This window comes from Mobula hypostoma, chromosome 20 (genome assembly GCF_963921235.1).
Source record: "Mobula hypostoma chromosome 20, sMobHyp1.1, whole genome shotgun sequence".
Lineage (NCBI taxonomy): Eukaryota > Metazoa > Chordata > Chondrichthyes > Myliobatiformes > Myliobatidae > Mobula > Mobula hypostoma.
This window is the reverse complement of record NC_086116.1, coordinates 19,547,901-19,571,328: the sequence shown is the minus strand read 5'-3', so window position 1 is coordinate 19,571,328 and position 23,428 is coordinate 19,547,901. Positions and strand designations below refer to the sequence as shown.

The window sequence follows — 23,428 nt, the reverse complement described above, 5'->3', positions numbered from 1 at the left end:
ACTCCATTTGGACTCAGTGTCTAGTTAAACTCTCTGGTGCAGCAGTGAGTGACAAATTGGGAGACATGACACTAACCCATCCTTGTATTGAGTGTCTGAGCAGCTAAATGGTGGACAAATACATACAGTAACTAACTTGGAAAGTACTAGAGCAGCCTACAGTCAGTTCAGAATCACCCTTGTCAAGTCCCCCAATGTCAGCAGGTTCTTGAATTAAAAATTGTTTATAACTGCACAGAAGTGCTGAAATTTGCATTTAAAAAAATATTTGCACATTTATGATTCGTGCACAGGCATATTAGTTCAGTTTCTTAATGGACACTAAGTCAGCCAGTAGTGATAAAAAGAGGCAGACACTATTCAGCTCAACTTTTGGGCCTCACTCCGTATATCCTCTGTCCCAGCACAAACATGTTAAAAACCACCTTCAAAAATGTATTTAACACAGTATACAAGGGAGCACCATTGGAAGGTAAAACAGCCCTGCAGAATATTCTGGGAAATTACTGCTAGAGGAGATATATTAGTACACAGCAAAAACACCTAGTGATGTTAGATTCAGCATTGTGATCCACCTCTGCTGTTTGGACAACTTAATATCACATGAATTCTCATGTTCAAGAATTTTGTGCACCCGTTTAATCTATTGAAAAGACAACATAGTATGGAAATATTTTTGTGTGTGAATGCATTTGGGAGGGTCATCTGGGCACATGCAGAAGTGTCAAGCAGCATGTAAAGCAAATTTTGATTAAACTTGTGCAAAATTAATTGCCATCAACTTCTCAGATTGAATCATGTCTTAGTAGAATAAGTGAACAAATAAAATGGGAACAGCCTCTACTGGTCCATACTCAATGTGTTAATTATCCTTTTGTGGTGCATCTGCAACTTGTCACATATCAGCCCTTCTCCAGAATATTATTTAGATCTTACTGCATGCAAGAATGAGTTATTTCAATTGTTGAAGGCTTGCAAATGGATTTGAACATTCAACAACATCACTACTGACTTCTCATGACTGGAATGTCATTAATGAAGAGGCTAAAGACGATTGGGGCAGAGTACCTGTTCTGAGGGGGCTGGGATGACCAACATTAATAACCACAACAGTCTTCTTTTGTGTCAGATATACTGCAACTCACTTTTAAAGACCATTTACTTTGGTTTTATCAAGCAACCTCCATGTCCCACCATTCAAATGCCTTGATACTCTTTTGCTCCCATTTGAGTCAAAGTTGCAACATGATCTGGAGCCATGTAATCCCAATAAACCCAGATTTGGTTTCCTTAGCATGTGATTGGGAAACAAATTTGGCCTGATAATATTGCTGATGATTCCATCTCTTTGCTAATGGTTTTTGGATAAATACTTTGGGTGATTATTAGCTAGATTGGAATTTTTCCAGTTTTCTGAGAACAGAACATTCTTGAGAAATTTACCAGATGGTTGGTTAGAGCCAGAGTTCCAGATTTATTGGGACAGCTAAGCAGGTGACATATTTAGTTCTGATCTTCAGTAGCTCTTTGACACCATAGCCTTTGGTGTATCTAAAGCTCTCAGCCATTACTTGATATTGCAGTGTGAATCAAATTCGCTAAAGACTGTCTTCTGTGATGATGCGAATCTCAGGAAGAAACTGAAATAGATCATCCATTCAGTACTTCTGGCTGAAGATGGTTGCTAATGCCTCAGGGTATTTTTAGGACTTAGATTGTGCAATTGTAGAAGGAGCAGGTGTTCTTGGGGCCTCCATCTATCATTAGTTACTCAGAAAAATTGGTTGAGTACTTCTTGCAACATTTTAAGAATGTATATGGCTAAGATCTACCTGATGCATTTGCTTACAACATAATCATTTTCATGCTTTGACACTGATTTATTGTGCAGTCAATTTTAATATTAACATCATTCAGATACTATTACTAATTCTAATTAAAGCATGCGTAAAATTATGCTGATCATTAAAATTCATGCAATATTTGTTCTAATAAAGTTATCAGTGAAAAACTACCTACATTTGTTAAAAAAGACTTCCAGAGGTAAATGCGTGTATGGTTCATTACTATGCAAAGATATTTGTTCTTTTAAAGTGAATATTACATTTTATTATATTTTAATAATGTGCCTTTTATTCATTTTATTTTATTGAATATCAGTAGAATCATGCAACATAATCCAAAAACGATTATTTAGTCATGAATAAATAATAAACTATAAATGTCTCAGATCATTTGAATGAATTTGATTTTTGTCTTTCACAGAACATGCCTTAGGCCACAAAATATTAAAAAGGAGCTACTTAAAGAACAGCTATGGTAAGTTAACACTGAAGTAATCATTAGATAAAATAGGTTTATGTTCCATTAGCAGATTGTATTTAGGGATTATTGGTTATGCTGGTTGGTTCACAATGTAAGTCCATCTTGTCTCCTCAGTAAAGATTTCAGATTTTTTTCCCAGTGTAGTGCTCTCCCGATTCCAGTACTTTATACTATCCAATGCATTGCTCTTTTGCTATCCCATACCATGGTTATCCATCTTGTTCTTGGTCATTGATAATTCCAACTCACTGAAATAATAGGATTTCCAAACCCTACTTCACCGTAAGTACTCGTAGATGAAGCAAATCACACACACACACACACGCTCTAATACTGCCAACAAATTGTCTTTGGCCTGTGAAAAAGGAACTTACCAACTTCACCTGGAGGATGGGGTTGTGCAAAATAGTTATTTCCAAAGCAGATAGCATCTGCACCCACAAGGCTGTCATACTTCAAAACTCTGATTTACCTGTAATTGATTGAACTCTAAAAGTTACAACAAGCCCTCTAACCAGTTACTCATACACTTGCATCTAATTTACACGTAGGTTTCGGAGTCTGCAAGCAAAGCATATGTCTAACACATATACATTATTTACAATCAAGCTGGATAAACCAGGATAATTAGGACTAAGGTGTTACAATGGGGACAATTTTGGTTAATTAATGTACATTTCAATATCATAAGCTATTATGTTCACAGTGATCAGATAAAATGGTATTGCAGGTTTTTGAAATGAGTAAGCAGAACATTGTTTCTATCTTTCCAAGAGAATAACTGCAATATTAATTTTCATGATATAGAGATAAAAATTCTCCTCTTTTCCAAAGACATTAATCAATCCAGCATAGTTTTGATGAAAAATTAAGAGGTGGAATTTGTATTTTGATCATATGGAGACTTTATGCTCCTTATGAAAATGCCATCATATGACCATTTGGTAATGGTTCTGTCGATAATAAAAATAAAAGACCTTAACTAATGTTGTGGCTAAAATAAATAATCGCAATTGTGGACGTTGCCTCATGGAACTAAAGGATAATATGATTTAGAAAGGATAAACTTTTCAATCCCATTTTTTGCATGAATTAAATTAGACCTTAAAATATTTCCTGCTAGATTTGAACGGATCAGGTGTTACACAAACCTTAAGATTTACACAGGATACTTCAGATGTATCAGTACAAGAACCCCGTAAGTACATATTCATTTCATCTCAAAATACATAAAAAGTGCATTACTTTATGTCTTTGCATTGCTATTTATCATAAGATCAAACTTAAGGACTTACTGTAATGAAAGGGGTTGCTTTCTTGATGTTTTTTTTTCAGGTACCTGCAGCACATGGGGGCAAGGAGCATTCAAGACTTACACTGACGACTTTTATTACTTTACATCAAATTGCAAATATATCCTGAGTCGCCAGTGCAAGGGTGACAAAGAAGATTTTAATGTGGAAATTCTGCGTGGCTCACATGGCAAGTTAGAGCACATTTTCATGAAAATTGAAGACACTTCTATCATCGTGGCAAATGGTACAATCAAGGTTAAAAACAAAGTGTATGTGTCACAGGATTAATTTGATAGTAATTGTCAAATGCAAATAATCTGTGAGAGAAGTGATGAGCAATTGTTAAGGATATAATTGGCTAGAAAGTTGTCTGAACCTAATGCTTACTCATTTTCCAGTCACTCAAACCATTGCGCACTTGCTGCAAAGCTGCTAGAAATTTCTGTTCCACTACCTTTCGAATGATTGTGATGATGTTACTTACTACAGCTGAATAGTTTGGCATGGAAATTCTCTTAGGGAGCATCTTGGAAACTATTGCCTCTGAGAAGTGGGTTTATATTGTCTTCAAGTTTTTAAATATGGAAAGAATTCAGTATAAATGTTAATCATAACACTATTTTAAAACAACGCCAATACAATACCCTTAATGTTGATGGATATCAACAGCTTAGATGTCAATTAATTTTTCAATCATTATTGGTTTTCCTCTTTAGAGTTTCATTGCCATACAATGACAAGTTGATCAATATAGAGCAATATGGAATTGAAGTACGCTTTTCAAACAAGAAGCATACTATATATCTGACCTGGAATTATAATGATGCACTGTCGGTAAGAAAGTGTGAATAACATTCCCTTCATTCTTGAAAAAAATGTTTATAGATTTGGAACAGTATTAAGATTAATTTAAATTCTTTCCTTGATGTCATTGACATTTAGTGGTTACAGGGACCTTATTGAATGTAAATGGAAAAACTGTTTGGAGTAAACAGGTCTAATTTTCTCATAATTATGTATCTGGTTCATATGATGGAGTATATTTTCCTTTTCTTATCCCTGTCTTTAATTTTCAGATAACTGTTGATGTTCAATACCAGGGAAAGTTATGTGGACTTTGTGGACCTTTTGATGAAAGTGTCTCAACAATTCATAGTAAGATATGCTATTTATATTTTTTAATACTTAATCATTCATGTGACATGTGATTATTTCTAGTTTATCTGAATCTATTATTTTAAAAAAATGGTGACTAGTATATTGTCTTTGGTGTAGATTACCAGTATACCCTTCAGGCTAAACTGGGTATACAGCATCACTGCACAACTGTGTTCCCAGAAGAAGCCACCTGTGAGTCCATTGAGGTAAGTTCACATTCCACCAGAAGGGCTTCAGCAATCAGAACACTAAAACGTAACATCTGAAATGCCTATTTTGTTTGAGATCTGTGTGAGAGCAAGAACCATTAAAAACAGCAAGCCTCATTGCAAGTGAGTTTCACTGAAGCCAATAAAAATGAAGTGAGCTTTAAGTGGAGTGGCCATTGTTGCAGTGGGCAGTGTTAGAGTGAGGAACCAAGGACATAGTTCAAGAGGCTTCGGCAAGAAGAGGTGAAGGCTATTTTGGATCAGTCGTGGTGTGAGTGGGCAACTGGCGGAGTCTGAGATCTGAGGCTTTGGCAAGGAGGTACAGGTAAGAACTATAAGTGTTTTACATAAGTAAAAAGGATGCCAATTTACAACAAATTAAATAAAATATGGATACAGGATTAGCTGAGGTGTGTAGGTCCATGATAGCATGTGTGTAATTGTTGGACCCCATTATGGTTTTTGGTGACCAGATCTGCAGCAAGTGTTGAATGCTCTTGAACTTAGACTCCAAGTTGATGACCTAAAACCTGAGCTTCAAATACTGCATAAACAAGAGAAAATTGGCAGATGCTAGAAGCAACATACATAAAATACTGGAGGAGCTCAGTAGGCCGGGCAGCCTCTATGGAAAAGAGTACTGTTGACGCCTTGGTCTGAAACATCGACTGTACTCTTTCCCATAGATGTTGCCTGGCCACTGAGTTCCTCCAGCATTTTGAGTGTGTTGTTCAAACACAGCAACCCATCAGTGAGGGAGGACATTATTTGGACACTGTTTCAGAAAGCAGTCTCACCCATTAGATAATACTTCAAATTTTTTCTGTGGCCAGGGACAAGAGAACATGACTGTGAATGAGGCAGGTAGAGGGGATCCAAGATATAGTGCTAGAAGACCCTCAGCTCTTACGTTTGCCCAGTAGGCCCGGCATTGTTGTTCCTTCTGAGGATGAGTGTGGGCAACTTTTAGGAAGGATGAACAACTGAATCATGGTACTGTGATTCAGAGAGTCATTCAAGAGGGGGAGAGAAGAGGAAAGATAGTTGTAATTACAGACAGTATAGTTGTAGGAATAGACACAATTCTCTGTCACAGGAATCCAGAGTTCTGAAGGCAGTATTGCCTCTCTGGTGCTTGGGTTCAGGATATTTCATCTGATCTCCAGAGGAATTTGCTGCGGGAGGGGAAGATCCAGTTGCTGTGGTCCATATGGGTGCTAGTCTTGTAGGAAGAACAAGGAAAAATATTCTCCTGAGGCCAATTCATTGGGTATACTTCAATAGTTCAATTGTTCCTTTTAATATCAGACATACTTGTAGTAAACCATGTATATATGTTGTAACTCGGTTACCTGTCTGGACACACCCCTCTGCTGACTGCCCCTGTGGCTCCTCCCACAGAGTCCTGTATAAAGGTGTTCGTCTTGCCCCTCCCCCTCAGTCCGGGGGCAGACACTCACTGTGGAGGTCGTATTGTACAGCGAATAAAAGCCTTTCAGTATTTTTACCAAACCTCAGTCTTTTGGAGTAATTGAAGGTGCTTCAATTTTATTCGCTGTACATTTTAAAACATGGAACAGGCCCTGAGACCAGAAAAATTAGACCTCCATCCGCAAATGCCTGACGCTGGAAACGCTTTCGAACTCTGGCTGGCTTGCTTCGAAGCGTATCTAGAGGAGATTAAAGCGACCGACCCCGTAGCGAAGCGTATCTAGAGGAGATTAAAGACTCTGGCTGGCCTGCTTCGAAGCGTATCTAGAGGAGATTAAAGTGACCGACCCCGTAGCGAAGCGTATCTAGAGGAGATTAAAGACTCTGGCTGGCCTGCTTCGAAGCGTATCTAGAGGAGATTAAAGTGACCGACCCCGTAGCGAAGCGTATCTAGAGGAGATTAAAGACTCTGGCTGGCCTGCTTCGAAGCGTCCCTAGAGGAGATTAAAGCGACCGACCCCGTAGCGAAGCGCAGAGTTCTACTCTCCAGGGTCAGTCCACGGGTTTATTCGCTGATCAGAGACCAGCCGAACTACGACAGCGCGATGAACGCACTCAAAAGACAATACCTGCGGCTGATAAACAGCGTCTATGCTCGGCATCGCTTAGCGACACGGCAACAACGGTCCGGGGAATCGAATGCTGAGTTTGTCCAAGCCCTACAGACACTCGTGCGAGCCTGCAATTGCCAGGAGCTGACGGTGGCGCAGCATGCAGAACTCCTAGTGAGAGACGCCTTCGTTACGGGGACCAGGTCAGTGTATGTGCGCCAGCGGCTGCTGGAAAAAGCCGATCTTACCCTAAGTTCGGCGATCGAGCTGGCTGATACATTGGAGGCCGTTCTGCATAACTCCGAGGCTCTCCAGGCACGCGATCCCCCGATGCCCTCGTGGGTGCCGCAGACCCCTCAACCTGCCGGCGAATCGACCTCGGCTGCCGCCAGTCGTGAGTCCGCGAGGTGCTACTTCTGCGGACTGGAAAAGCACCCCCGGAAACGCTGCGCAGCCCGACAAGCTACCTCCTCCAGCTGCGGAAAGAAGGGCCACTTCGCCAAGGTCTGTAAGTCAAAACCGCGAGCGGGATCAAGCAGCACCGCGTGCGAGATGTGGGGGTCGCCATCTTCCCTGCACACTGCCACCACGTGCGAGACATGGGGGCCGCCATCTTCCCTGCCGCCATCTTCCCTGCACACTGCCACCACGGGCGAGACGTGGGGGTTGCCATCTTGCCTGCTGCCATCTTCCTTGCACGCCACCACCACGTGCGAGACATGGGGGCGGCCATTTTGGTCGGCGCCACCTCCCACCGCCTACGACCAACGGGTGCTCACGGGGCACCCCACCACGCCGGACCAAGACAGCGACCCCACCCTGGCTTCCATGACCCTCGACCAAAGCGCTCCCCACCAGCTTGCAAGGTCAATGATGGACATCCTGGTGGAGGGGCACAGGACAAGCTGCCTGTTTGACACAGGCAGCACGGAGAGTTTTATCCACCCAGACACGGTGCGGCATTGTGGACATGATACGGCCGGTAAGTCGGAGGGTCACCATGGCCTCCAGGTCGCATACAACAGACATCCGGGGGGGGTTGTGTAGCGACACTAGTGGTGCAGGGCACAGAATATCGGGACTTTACGTTACTGGTCTTGCCTCAACTGTGTGCCCCTGTGCTGTTGGGGTTGGACTTCCAGAGCCACCTGAAAAGCATGACAATGAAGTATGATGGGCCCCTCCCACCAATTACTGTCAAAAATCAAAAATCCCCTGTTTTGTAGAGATATGTCACGTACCCCGCTACTGACCACACACACACATCGACCCGCGCATCCCACCCAACATCATGCCAACTGCCACACTACCGACACCACTTGCGACCTCTCCACCCTCAGGACCTCTCCCCCACCGCTGTTCGCCAACCTGACCCCCGACTGTAAACCTGTGGCAACTAAAAGCAGGAGGTACAGCGCGGGGGACAGAGCCTTCATTAAGTCGGAGGTGCAGCGGCTGCTCAGGGAGGGGGTCATTGAGGCAAGCACAAGTCCTTGGAGGGCGCAGATGGTCGTTGTTCAGAACGGGGAGAAGAATAGGATGGTCGTGGACTATAGCCAGACCATCAATAGGTTCACGCAGCTCGACGCGTACCCTCTACCCCGCATCGCGGATATGGTCAATCAGATAGCACAGTACAAGGTGTACTTGACCATAGACCTAAAATCCGCTTACCATCAGCTCCCCATCCGCCGGGAGGACTGCCCTTACACTGCCTTCGAGGTGGACGGCAGGCTTTATCAATTCCTGCGCGTCCCCTTTGGTGTCACGAATGGTGTATCTATCTTCCAGAGGGCAATGGACCGGATGGTGGACCAGTGCCAACTGAAGGCCATGTTCCCATATCTGGATAACATCACCATCTGCGGCCACGACCAGCAGGATCATGACAACAACCGCCAAAAATTTCTCCAAGCGGCCAAATCTTTCAACCTCACCTATAACAAGGACAAGTGTGTATTTGGGACCACCCGACTTGCTATCCTTGGGTGTGTCATGGAGAATGGAGTCATTGGCCCTGACCCCGACTGTATGCGCCCCTTGTTGGAACTCCCTCTTCCCAATACCCTCAGAGCCCTCAAAAGGTGCCTGGGCTTCTTTTCATATTACGCCCAATGGGTCTCTAACTATGCAGACAAGGCCCGCCCCTGGTCAAGTCCACCACATTCCCCCTCTCTGCCCAGGCCTACGCGGCCTTCAACTGCATAAAAGGGGACATTGCCAAAGCAGCAATGCATGCGGTGGATGAGGCCCTTCCAAGTAGAGAGTGACGCCTCCGACTTTGCGCTGGCTGCTACCCTCAACCAGGCGGGAAGACCAGTGGCGTTCTTCTCCCGTACCCTTCAAGGCCCTGAAATTCGGCACTCTGCGGTAGAGAAAGAGGCCCAGGCCATAGTGGAAGCTATAAGGCACTGGAGGCACTATCTTGCCGGCAAAAGGTTCACCCTGCTAACTGACCAGCGCTCAGTCGCATTCATGTTTAATAATCAGCAGCGGAGCAAAATCAAAAATGATAAAATTCTGAGGTGGAGAATCGAACTCTCCACCTACAACTATGACATCATGTACAGGCCTGGGAAGCTCAACGAGCCCTCCGATACCCTATCCCCGGGAACATGCGCCAGCGCGCAGATCGAACGGCTATACGCCCTACATGTAGACCTTTGCCACCCGGGAGTCACCCGGCTTTTCCACTTCGTGAAAGCCCGGAACCTGCCTTACTCCCTTGAGGAGATCAGGATGATGACCAGGGACTGCCAAGTCTGCGCAGAGTGCAAACCGCACTTCTACCGACCCGAAAAGGCACCACTCATCAAGGCCACCCGCCCCTTTGAGCGACTGAGTGTTAACTTTAAGGGCTCCCTTCCCTCCACCGACCGCAATGTGTACTTTCTTAACGTAATTGATGAGTACTCGCGGTTCCCCTTCGCCATCTCCTGCCCCGACACCACTACCACGTCAGTTATAAAAGCCCTGCGCAAGCTCTTCACTCTGTTCGGATACCCATGCTATATCCACAGTGACAGACGGTCCTCGTTTATGAGTGACGAGCTGCGCCAATATCTACTGGCTAGAGGAATTGCAACCAGTAGGACCACGAGCTATAATCCCTGGGGGAATGGACAGGTAGAGAAGGAGAATGGCACAGTGTGGAAAGCCACACTCTTAGCCCTCAGGTCAAAGGGACTGCTGGTCTCCCGCTGGCAGGAGGTCCTTCCCGAGGCACTCCACTCCATCCGCTCCCTGTTATGCACAGCCACCAATGCCACCCCTCATGAGCGGCTCTTTTCATTTCCCAGAAAATCGACCACTGGAACCACCCTGCCATCTTGGCTGACATCCCCGGGGCCAGTGCTGCTCCGGAAACATGCGAGGAGCAATAAGTACTCCCCGATAGTCGAGACGTTTCACTTACTTCATGCGAACCCCCAGTATCCCTACGTGGTTTTACCTGATGGGCGGGAGGACACGGTCTCCATCCGCGAGCTGGCGCCCGCAGGAGCTCCGGGCCCCTACCCTGAACACTCGGTGGTGACTATTGACCCCGTACCCACCAATGTATGTACCTATGAGACACCGTGCACCCCAAACCCTATACAGACACCACACGACACTCCCATACCGGGCGCGACGCACACGCACGAGGGATTACCAATGCCTAACGTGCTGGCACCTGAAGTCAGGCCGGAGCCAGCACAACCGCCATCGCCGGTGCTACGTAGGTCACAGCGACGGACTCGACCGCCTGACAGACTTGACCTGTAAATATACTTCTTGTAAATATTGTCAGTCACTTCACCCCGTGGGACTCTTTTTTAAAAAAAGGAGGGGTGAATGTGGTAAACCATGTATATATGTTGTAACTCGGTTACCTGACTGGACACACCCCTCTTCTGACTGCCCCTGTGGCTCCTCCCACAGAGTCCTGTATAAAGGTGTTCGCCTTGCCCCCTCCCCCTCAGTCCGGGGGCAGACACTCACTGTGGAGGTCGTATTGTACAGCGAATAAAAGCCTTTCAGTATTTTTACCAAACCTCAGTCTTTTGGAGTAATTGAAGGTGCTTCAATCCTCAAAACAGAATAAGAACCCCCAAAGAATGAATGACAGAAAAAAAACATAAGAATTTCCTTTCAGGAAAGGAATGGAGGGTTATGGGCTGAGTGCAGGTCGGTGGGACTAGGTGAGAGTAAGCGTTCGGCACGGACTAAAAGGGCTGAGATAGCCTGTTTCTGTGCTGTACTTGCTATTTGGTTATATGGTTAACCCTAAAGCCCCCTACTCCCATCCCATGCACAAGCAGCAGCAAGTAGCATCAACCCTCTCTCCTACCCCTCCCCCAAATTATTCCAGCATAATTTATCTGCATTCCCAAAAGCAAAAGCAAAGCCCCCAAAGAAAAATTATGGTCTATAGTCCATGAAAAACTAACTGTTCACTCCAACAGTTTGACATCCCACAGGCTCTCTCTCTCACTGAGAAGGGAGAGACAGATATTGCTCCTTCCACAGCGACAGGGGAGACAGCAGTCGATATTTTTATGTTACAGTCAGTCTATAGCATTGCTTTTTTATTCGACTTCTGACTCGGGAACTGGCAGATTGATGACTGAATGTAGAGCCCTCCAACAGCCACTCTCGCTGACTTCGAAGTTCCGGTTCTCGCTATACTTCGGTATGCGACACTAGTGAGTATTTGTACCACAGGGCCTTGCAAGCCCCTGAAGTCGCCCAACTTCAGGCTGAACCTGGACATGCCAAAATGCAGCCAATAGGCGAGCTTCAAGAATGGCAACATGCTGTCGTGCAGAACCACAGTCTTTGAGTGCTGCTGTCAGTCAAAGATCATGATAGGACCCAGTGTCCATGAAAGGAAAATAGAGACATTAGAACTGAATTGAAATGAATTGACTTTATTACTTACATCCTTCACATATATGAGGAGTCAAAATCTTCACGTTACATCTCTGTCTAAATGTGCAATGTGCAATTTATAGTAATTTATAGTAAGTAGTATGTACAACTGAACAGTCAATATAACATAGAAATACAGTTGTGTCAGCATGAATTAATCAGTCTGGTGAAAGGAGCTGTCCCGGAGCCTGTTGGTCCTGGCTTTTATACTGTGGTACCGTTTCCTGGATGGTAGCAGCTGGAACAGGTTATGGTTGGGGTGATGCAGGTCCCCAAGGATCCTTTGGGCCCTTTTTACACACTTGTCTTTGTAAATCTCCTACAGATGCGCTGGAATGGCAATAATTTAACTGTCTTGCTGAAAAACTGGGAGATGTCACCCTCTGGCACCATCTTTAGCTCCCCCAAAGCAGAGGTTTATACATTTTTGATTAGTAAGATCATTAAAGGTTGAGGGAAGAAGGAAGGAAAACAGGGCTGAGAAGAATAATAAATCAGTTATAATGAAATGGCAGAGCAGATTCAAAAGGTCAAATAGCCAAATTCTACTGCTATGTTTATGGTTGGATGTTCTGACACTGCCTTCCCAGTGCACATAATCTTACTTCCTGAAATATTGTTAAATATTTTATAAATCTATCAACTGGCAACAAAAAATCTAACCATTTTTTAAAATTGCAAATCATAGCCTTCTCTTTAACATTTCTAAACAGTAAGTGCAGAGTCTTGTGGCAATTATTAACGGATGCCACATGTCACATTGCCCTCCCATATATACAAGCAGTATTTGCATACCTCCCTCTAGCTCCTAATTCAGGTTTAAGCAAATTTACAATTTATTCATTTTACTCTTTCAACGCTTTCACAAACCTCAGTAAATGGATGGGAACTCAACTAATACAGTTTTCACATTTCTCTTAGGATCCATTTGAAATTTTCAGTTCAGTTCTTACATTTTTAGCACCGGTTTAGTTTCTCAATAATTTTGGCTTGAACATGTGCAGAATTTTGCGAGTAATAGTTGGTTTCAATGCTGTGCGATGGCCTGCTTATCAACTTTAATGTTATGTGTAATCATGTGATGCTCACTTTAGTATCACACAAGATTAATGGCTACTTAACAAGCAACCCACCAAAACTTAGCAAGAGTCAAAGGCTTCAAAAGGAAATAGAAATGATGAGATAACTGAAATCAACATTTTAACTTCTATGCAATTTATTGCATGGCATTCTTTTATAAATCTGCAATCTCCAGATTCTGAAATACTGAAGTTCTTTGATGTTGAATAGATGAAACACCAGCAGTCATAGGATGCAAACAGACACTTGTTTGAAACTATAATTCTTCATGAAACTTCTATTTGATTTTGGATCTGACTACATATATGACAGTGATTCCTTTCTAGTGTCGGTTTTACAAGAACAATTCCTCACATCCCCTTGAAATGCAGCAAGATGGTGTGAATGAGAGATTGCAGAGCAAAATAACTGGAAGAGTACAAGAAGGAGAAAAGGGCTCTTTGTGGGATCCCATGTACACCAGAGTAGTTTAGAAAGAAGCAATGCATCAAGGGGTCCTGACAGAGATATATTAGAGATCTAGTGACCATAATAATGATAGCAGAAAGTGGGTGGCAATGAAGAAGTGAAGAGGGAAAGGAGGAAGGAGACTACTTTCTGTCTGAACAATGTGCGATTATACTTTCAGTCTTCACAAATTTCCTGCATGATAGAACAACGGGTGTGTGAGGATGGTTGTGTGGTTGATAGGAGCTTTGAAGATGTGGCAACCGTGGCTAACTCGGGAAGTCAAAGAGAGCATAAAAGCAGAAGAAAGGGCATGTAATATAGCAAAAAATAGTGAGAAGTTAAAGGACTGGGAAGCTTTATAAAAACAACAGAAAGCAACTAAAAAGCCATAAAGAAAGAAAAGATAAAATATAAAGTTAAGATAGCCAATAATATGAAAGATGATGCCAAAAGCTTTTCCAGATATATAGAAAATAAAAGGGAGGTGAGAGTGGATATCAGACCACTGAAAAATTATGCTGCAGTGGTAGTAACGGGGAATAAAGAAATTGCAAATGAACTTAATAAATATTTTGCATCGGTCTTCACTGTGAAAGCCACCAGCAGGTTGCCAGGAACTTGAGTGTGTCAGAGGGCAGAAGTGAATGGAATTGTTATTATTAGGGAGAATGTGCTTGAGTAGCTGAAAGGTCTGAAAATAGATAAGTCACCTGGACCAGATGGATTAGACCCCATGGTTCTGATAGAGATAGCTGAAGAGATTGTGAAAGCATTAGCAGTGACCTTTCAAGAATCACCAGATTCTCAATTGGTTCTGGGGGACTGGAAAATTGCAAATGTCATTCAACTCTTTAAGAAGGGAGCAAGACAGAAGGAAGGAAGTTACAAGCATGACTTCAGTGGTTGGGAAGATGTTGAAATCCATTATTAAAGATGAGGTTTTAGAGTACTTGGAGGCAAATGACATAACATGACTCCAACAGGAAATGATGAAGTAGTGATGGGGTGGGTAATGTGTGGAAGAGCTTGCAGATTGTAATTGTTTATAAGACTGTTAGTCCTGGCGCATATGTTGCGAAGCTTCCTCCCTGATGGCAGTGAAGCAAAGTGTATCTGGACTTCTTCCTTGATCGTGTTCGTCAGTTCTCCTATTGAGTGATCAGCTTTCATTATTTTAGTTAATTGCGTTGTGATTGTGCAGCAAAGAGATAACCTTCAGAGAGCTTTGAAAAGATCAATTTTTCAGGAGGCAACTTCCAGACAATTTATATTATCTTTTGTCAAAAATCTATTTTTAATCTTCAATGGCAATCTTTTGTTTTATTAAAATAGAAACTAAAATCAATGCTAATCAATTGTTCACATTGCAAATTGTTTTCTTAAAAGGGATTTTTGAAAATAGGATCAACTATAGTAATGTGCAGCCAGCCCTACATGAGTAACACACACAAAATGCGGCAGGAACTCAGCAGGCCAGGCAGCATCTATGGAAGAGAGTACACAGTCAATGTTTCGGGCCGAGACCCTTCATCAGGACCATGTGTGTTAGTTGGATTTCCAGCATCTGCAGATTTTCTCACCTTAGCCCTACAGGAGTGATCCATGGAATTAAATAAATTGTAATTCTGTCCATTGTGTACTGGAAGGTATCTCATTTCTACTGGGAAACTTAATTGTTCTTCAAAAAACTTGCCCACTGTTCACATGAAAGTCATGGACTTTGTTTCTCTTTCAATAAGTATACTTATGTATTTATCTTATTGTTCTGCAGGTTTAGTCCTTGATAATCTCAGAGGTGGTAACAGATGCATCAGACAAAAAGATTGTCCTTGTGAATATGATGGAGAAATTTATAGCACTGGAGAAATAAGAGATTCTTTATGCCAGTCATGGTAATGGTTCATGTCATGTAATATCAGTTAATTAATGTTCAATTGTTTCAGTAAAAAGACATGATTTACAATAAATGTATTCCCTTTTTCTTTTTAGCATATGTCAAGGTGGAATGTGGGATTGTACCAATCTTAACTGTCCTGGAACTTGCAAAATTGAAGAAGGAACTCATATCACAACATTTGATGGCACATACTATAATCTGATTGGAGATTGCTCATATTATGCTGTTGTTGTACGTGAGCTTTTGCTGCATCATCTGATGTTAATCATTGTTCAGTATTTCAAAGATTCATTTTGCATCTGTTACCCAGCTTGCTTATCAAATATATTTCTGAGTTTTGGATCTCAAATTGTTCTTTGCAGACGAAGGACTGGTCAGTGAAAATTGAAATGCATCTATGTAATGCAGCATACAAGCAGACATGTTTACAGCGAGTTACATACACAATGTACCAGGTATAATATTGAGATTTTCATTCAGACACTTCCTGTTCATTTTTAATTAAATAATAGTAACACTGATCTTTTCATTCTAGAACATTTACACAATTAATAATGATGGCACTGTTCAAAATAATGGAAATGCTGTGGAATTGCCTCTTGGTCTTGGCAATGGTAAATACCTTTCAATAAATTAATTAATCAAGCTGCTTAGCAATCAAACAGGTAATAGTTAACGTGTAGTTCACCTCTTAATGTTTTTCTCAGGCGATATAATGATATTTGAGCAGTCGTCACACTATATTCAAATCCACGCAAAATCTGGACTGGAGATGCAAATACAGATATCTCCCATCATGCAACTTTACCTCTCACTGCCCAGAAGTGCCCAGGGAAGTACAAAAGGTACATCTAATTGTGCAAATCCATTGTAATGCATAAAAAATTGATTTCAGCAGTGTTTTGAGATAATGTTCACAACGTTAAGACATTTGCTGAAAAACAGCTCTAAACTGTTTCCATTCTACTTCATACTGCTCAGTCCTATTCATTCTTCGGTGTTCCAGTTACATTCTTCATTAACTGGCCTTGTCTCAGTAGTTTGCTCCTTTGACCTTGTTCATGGGCTGAATGAAGGGAATATTTAATCCAGTAAGTGGGATACTAAAGCAAACAATGTTGCACCCATGTTATGTTTTACAGTTACCTGTTGAATATAATAAAATGGGATTGAGTTTTTCCCATGCTGAGAAAGTTGTGCTAGGTATTCAGTGTATAGCAACAATGTATGCCTTGCTTGTTCAGTGCACTCAAAGGTTGTTTTTTCGCCCGTTCTCACATTGGGAAGAAAATGGAGAAAGCAAGTAGGTGTGGGCTGCAAGTCTGAGTCTGAGTCAGTTTAGGGAGGACTGACACCTCAAAGGTAAAATTAGAATGACATCAGAACTACATGTCGTCGTTTGGGTGGGACTGCAGCAACTAGATCCTCTTCAGGCAAGTGCCCATAAAATATCACTAAACCAGTTCTCACGTTAGTTGTGAATGGCCCAGGCTCTTCACAGGCATTAAGGTGAATTATCTGGAGGAAATGCACCAATCTGTGATGTATGCCCTGGCTACCTCTGCGAATTCCAGGGAACTTCCACATATTGCGTGCACGGAGGATCCAAAGGAAAAATCTAAAGTTTGTAATGAATGTGGTTAGCCCACAATCCTGCTCAGTAATCAGTTTTGTAAATAGTATAAATTTATAGTATATTTAAAAATATAATATTACATTTTGTACACATGGTATGCATAAAAATGGTATTACTCAGTTGAATTTCTCAGTCAATATATTAGTGGCCACCTTATTGATACACCTGTACTCCTACTCATTAATACAAATATCAGTCATCATGTAGCAGTGACTCAATGCATAAAAGCATCCAGACCCGGTCAAAAGATTCAGTTGTTGTTCAGACTAAACATCAGACTAGGGAAGAAATGTGAGCTGAGTGACTTTGACTGTGGAATGATTGTTAGTGCCAGATGGGGTGGTTCGAGTATCTCAGAAACTGCTGATCACCTGGGATTTTCTTGCATAGCAGTCTCTAGAGTTTACAGAAAATGGTGTGCAAACACATTGTTAATGAGAGAGGTCAAAGGAGAACAGCCAGGCTGTTTCACGCTGACAAAATGTGGCAGTTACTCAAATAACCATGTGTTGCAACTGTAGTGTGCAAAAGAGCATCTCTGAATGCAGAACATGTTGAACCTTGAAGTGGATGGGCTACAGCAGCAGTAGATCACTCTGGGTTCCATTTCTGTACCTAATAAAGTGGCCACTGAGTATATTTTGATTCTCTTTTTCACTATGGGCTTCAGCAATGAAATATTAAATTAACTCTATATTGAATGAAGTATTTACTCAGCTATAACACTATTTACTCAGCCTTTGTCAGTATCAACTGCAGGGAAATAAAGTCAAAGGTAGAACATTCTTCTTTCAGACCTAATATATAGATTGTCATTTAAAACTCTAAATGACAATCTATATATTAGGTCTGAAAGAAGAATGTTCTACCTTTGACTTTATTTCCCTGCAGTTGATACTGACAAAGGCAGAAATATTTGACTAAGAACATTAACATCATTGTTTGCAACAAGGAGTCAGTTACTTTTTGTAAAGCCTCCCCTTAATCCACATTATACTACTAAAGCTCAGTCTTTTAGAATAGGATTTGGAATTGCATCTCCAAATTAAGATCATGTGGTAAATTGAACACAGAAGTGAAAAGTTTCAATGGAGATTCCTGAAAACAAGTTGTTGATCACTTTAAGGTGACCCACTTATCAAGAACAACATAGACTGTTCATTACTCTGTAGGTCTCACTGATTTTGCTGGAATGTAAAAGTAATAGTAAAATGTAAAACCACCTGATGACTGATTTTGTCAATTTCCCGAGGCATTGTCAAATTACATTGACTGTTTAAAATATATAACAATGTAATAAACTGTAGATCATGAATTTCATGAATTCTGTTTCATTCATCTATCGGAATAGGTTACATATTTCTTATGATGACCTTTTTTTTCTTTTCTCCAGGTTTATGTGGCACCTTCAACGACAATGCAGAAGATGACTTTCTATCTGCACAGAACATTGTGGAACCCACTTTCATCCCGTTCAGTGACTCACGGAAAGATAATGAGAAATGCCCTTTACCAAAAGTGAATCCAATCTGTATTAGCTCAGAAAATGGTAATTATAATGGCTATATAATGCATGAATTAAACTGGTCATCAGTTTTTTTTACTCCAAATTTCAGTATATTTGCAAATAGTAGACCTTCACGTCTTGACTCCACCACATCACCTCTTGCATTCCTGCCCACATTATCATGCATTAAAACATGACACCTACACATAATCTCTGAGAGTTTGAAGCTGACTGAACATCTATTTCCTAACATCAGCAAAACTAAAGCAGGGAGGCTGATAAACATGAGTGGAAGATGAAGAATTAAAAGATTAAAAATAGAACGTATTGAAAAATGAAGTTTTAAGAAACAGTAAGACAAAAAAAAGAATCTAATAGAAGCAGTGCTATTCTGTGTCTAATGGATGAATCAGGTTAAATATTGTTCTGTCATAACCACAGTTAAGGTGAAAATTGTTCTCTCTTAATTACCACAGGAAACTGAGAACCTGCTTCCTACAATATATGATGGCCATAAAGAAGGGGTCATTTCCTAATAATGTATTCAATGTAACTGCTCGAAGACAGATTGATAAAGACTGCACTTAATTGAGAAAATAGAGACTCTAAATAAACTGACTTCTTGAATATATAAAATATAGACAAGTATTATGTTCATTCCAATAAACTGTACTTCAGTTTAATTTCTTTACCTTCTTGTAAAATTGTTTGATATAGATGACACAACTCTAACCTCTGATTTAATCCTTCTGTCAATATTGCTAACAGTCTGGTAAAAGTTTTAGTACATGGGAGTTCCCTGAGTGCTTGAACCAAAAGATTTGTGAAGTAATCCCTTTTCCACCTTAATTTATCCTACTTTTGTTGTTAAAGGATTGGTTGTTTGGGCCGATTATAGAAGTTGACAGTGGCCTCCAGTGTATGGGTTCCTTAGCAATCACTGTGTGCTATGTTCCATCAAATAAAGTGTCTAACATTAATTTCCTAGATTTTGTGGTCAGCAGTGAGTCAAAAGCTTACCCTACCATCAGAGGTCTTTGCACCATGGCAAGGACTTCTGTGCCATGATTTCATCAGATGGAGCTAGGGTTGCAGGAGAAGGTAAAACAAGAGCTGGCCGAAAGGCAGTTGGAAAATTGACAAATTTGAGTGAATTTGGTGCTGAGATTGCCAAAACTTTGAATGCATTTGACGTGCAGAAATGTTCAAAAAATATCAAAATCAAGCATTTTTAAAAAGTTTTAAACATTATTTTACTTATCTTTATCTGCTATAGTTATTCTCATCTCATGAAATCAATGACAGGAAACTCCCAGCTCCAAGTTCGTCATGGCCTAGGTTGATGAAGCATGTTACTTACCCTGAGGAACAGAATTTGAGTAACTCAGTACGGAACCAATTCAGGAAAATATGGGTAACTGCTGACTGGATTGGGCATGAATCTCACCAAGCACAATAATGACCCCTACTAACTCAGTGTCAGTTGGTATATGAGCAACATATCCAACTACATTGTGAGCTATCTTAGCTACTACGTCAAATACATTTCATATTTAATGTAATTATCACATTATCTGTATTACAGAAAACTTTGCCAAGGAACAGTGTGCCTATTTGAAAGACCCGACAGGAGCTTTCTCCAAGTGCCATGCCATGGTAGAATTTGATAAGTATTATGAAGTAAGTCAAAACTTTAAACATACCTCTGCTAATGAAAATATGTTGGGCTCGATCTTACTACCTGGAATCACTGTCTGTCGTCTCCACTCACCATGTACTTATTTTGTGGATGTAGAAAGTTGAATGAGTTGCCCCTCCCCCCAACACGCCACACCTTACCACCACAATTTACAAATGTTAGAAGAGCTGGTGTAAAGCTAAGTAGCAGCTCCATGGCATCTGGACTCTCCTCAGCAAGTGACTCTTCCAATCCAGCAGTGGTGTGGATGGTCAGATTCATCTGACTTTCAGAACACATTTTCCAGTTGAATGCATGTGCCTGGAAGTTGAAGATATTCTGAATGGCTGATGTCAGTTGCTAGGTTTGAAAGCAGTGTCCCACTGTCAGAACTATGACAATCAGGTTGCCACTTCAAAGCTTCTTTGGAAATTAATTAAATTAAACTGATCAATTCTTTAAATTAAGTACTTGGAGTTAATGGGTGCAAGGGCGGTGATACTTCCCTATCAAAGGAGGTGTAAGGCATTCTTTCCTCTCACTAGCTTGCCGGACACCTTTGAACAAGGTGTAGCACTTGCTTTGCCCCCTGATCAAGGTCACGTGAAGGCACGGAAGCAGATAGTAGATGATCATATGAGCAGCCGTGCATATCAGAAATCCTGGTTTTGCGACTACTGACACCAGGCAGAAAATCTCTGAAAAGTATTGATAATGGCTGGGGTTACCTATCTTGTAAAGATATTGCTCAGAAGAAGGCAATGGCAAACCTCTTCTGTCGAAAAATTTGCCAAGGAAAATTATGGTTCACAACATCATATGACATGGCACATAATGATGATGACATGAACTGTAATTGGAAAATAGCTTTTCAGAGCAGAAGTAAGCACTTAAGAAGGCTTGTAAAGCAGATTATGCTGACAGTCATATGAAACAGTAGCCTACCTATCAGCAAAGTAATATTATCTTGAGTTCAAATTTAAGCTGGCATGTTTTAAAGTAAAAATAATCCCTTATGGGTTGTTTCAGATTAATGGAGAATATTAAGATTCAAGTGACAGTTCATTATATAGTTTTTAAAGTCATCATGATATTCATAATGGACATTTTTAAAATTGTGACAGAAGTGTTATGTGTTTTCAGATGTGTAAAGCTGCCTCATGTCACTGCCAAAAGGTCAGTGACTGTGTGTGTGCTGCATTGGGAGCCTATACTCATGCTTGTGCTTCAAAGGGCATCATTGTGAAGAACTGGAGAAGATCCGTGTGCAGTATGTGTTTTCAGTCATATGTTACAAGTTAATTGCTGAAAGCAAAGTTGTGGGGGAATATGGAGAGTGGAAGCAGACCATTCACTTTTTGGACCTATCTCTGCTACTCAATTAAATCATGTCAGCTTTCCATTGCAATTTCCAAAAGTGGAGACTTATGAAGTAATTGATATAGTGCATGGAAGTTTATTTAGATGTGTTAATTCATTTATCATTATTTTCAATGCATAATTCAGTCCAAAAATTGCTTTCTTCTGTTAGCTTTCAGATGGCACCCTTTTACATTCGTAAAGGGAGTCTAAACCTACCCTAGGTTTTTTTGTTTCTGAAATTCTACATATAGCAGCATAGCTATTTTCAACCAAATGAAATTGTGGATGGAACTGTAAAAATGACTCAGGTCTTTCCTTTGTTTCCTCCAAGGGAGAACAATTCTATGGCCACTTAACATTTATATTGATGTTTTTTACTCAACAAAGAATAGCCTCACATCAGTAAATCTTATGCTGTTATTAAAAAATATTGGTAACTACGGAATAAATTAAAGTGAAAATCAAATAAAGATCAAGTCAGTATATCTGGGACATCCTTTGAATAGCTTATGGGAACTTATTGTTGCAAGGACGTGGCTGGGGACGACCCCAAGAGCAGGACACAGGAACGGAGACAGGGTCGTGAGGCGTTAGCGCAACCATGAATCGCAGAACAGGTATTCAGGAGAATCTTTACACGGAGACAGGGTTTACGTAGATTATCCAGGGAATGGTATGGAGCTTAGAACTGACAGTCCTAAGGGATCAGGAAACGAGGTTTACACACACTAGAATAGACCAGCGAACGGGCGAAGCATGACAGTGACGCCAGGGTTCTTCTCCTCAGTTCGCTGATGGAAAGTAGGTGTGCTGTAATTAATGAAAACTGGGAACAATTGGAAATCAGACGAGGGGATTAAGGTCTAATCAAGGAGATAATAGCAAGATGGGGCATTGCTGGACGGGACCATGACACTTATAGATTCCTGCACCAAATATAAAAGAAAAGAGTTCAAAAGAGACATTCAGTGTTGAATACTATTGTTAAGCTTAACAATATTTTTCTTGGAGAAAATAACCAAACAGGACACTGTTGGAAAACTAAGTTCTTTTGAATAGTGAATAAGAAGCTTTGTCCCAAGAATATCAAGCACATTTCTTCCTTTTCTTAAGTCATCTGCAAACAGAAAACAATCGCGTAACATCTTGAGCAGAGAGCTTTGCAAGCATTAGCGTTCAACCATATTTGGAATTTATCACAAAAAAACTAATGGTTGACATTAATTTTTTTTGATTCTTTAGGAATAACTTGCCCCAGTACACAAATTTATCTCCACGATGTGAGGACTTGCAATCGAACGTGTCAATTTCTCTCAAATCCTGATTTCACTTGTGAGCTTCAAGATGCTCCTGTTGATGGTTGTGGCTGTGCTGAGGGACTGTACATGAATGATAAGAAAGCATGTGTGAGCAGATCAGAATGCCCCTGTTATGTTAATGGAATAATTATACAACAAGGAGGAGTTATTTCTTTGAATGGAATGGAATGGTGAGTACACAACATTATGGTCTGTATATTTTTGTTGAAAGAACTAAGTATCTGAAACTATAAAATAAGAAGTAATTTTTCTTTCAGTTTCTGTCTCAATGGAGTTCCTTCCTGTCCTGATAGAAACAAGCCACTCATCTTAAAAGGTAAAAAAAAATCAAGCTGCTGAAGTATACAATTTAAATTTAGAATGAAATAATTAAGTAGTGATTGTTTAACATCTTATTTTTTAGATTGCAAGAAACAAAATAAAATATTTTCAGATTGTGAAATTGCTGGTGTATGCAAGAGGACATGTGAAACTCTGAACAAACCATGTGTAAGTGACCATGAACCATTATCATTTTGGTATGAATTTTTAAAAAATTATCAGATTTATTAAACAAGCT

General features: G+C 41.0%; 1 protein-coding gene across 1 annotated transcript; it reads left to right on the top strand.

The window, feature by feature from the left end:
* Positions 1–411: 411 nt before the first annotated feature.
* LOC134359592 (mucin-6-like) lies at positions 412–23,347 on the top strand. The gene is made up of 14 exons (XM_063073089.1): positions 412–472; positions 2,266–2,319; positions 3,449–3,523; positions 3,661–3,889; positions 4,337–4,454; positions 4,697–4,775; positions 4,896–4,984; positions 15,903–15,981; positions 16,075–16,212; positions 18,397–18,552; positions 20,096–20,190; positions 21,332–21,458; positions 22,793–22,956; positions 23,273–23,347. The coding sequence occupies exons 1-14, from the start codon at positions 412–414 to the stop codon at positions 23,345–23,347; spliced, it is 1,539 nt and encodes a 512-aa protein (XP_062929159.1).
* The last annotated feature ends 81 nt before the right edge of the window (positions 23,348–23,428 follow it).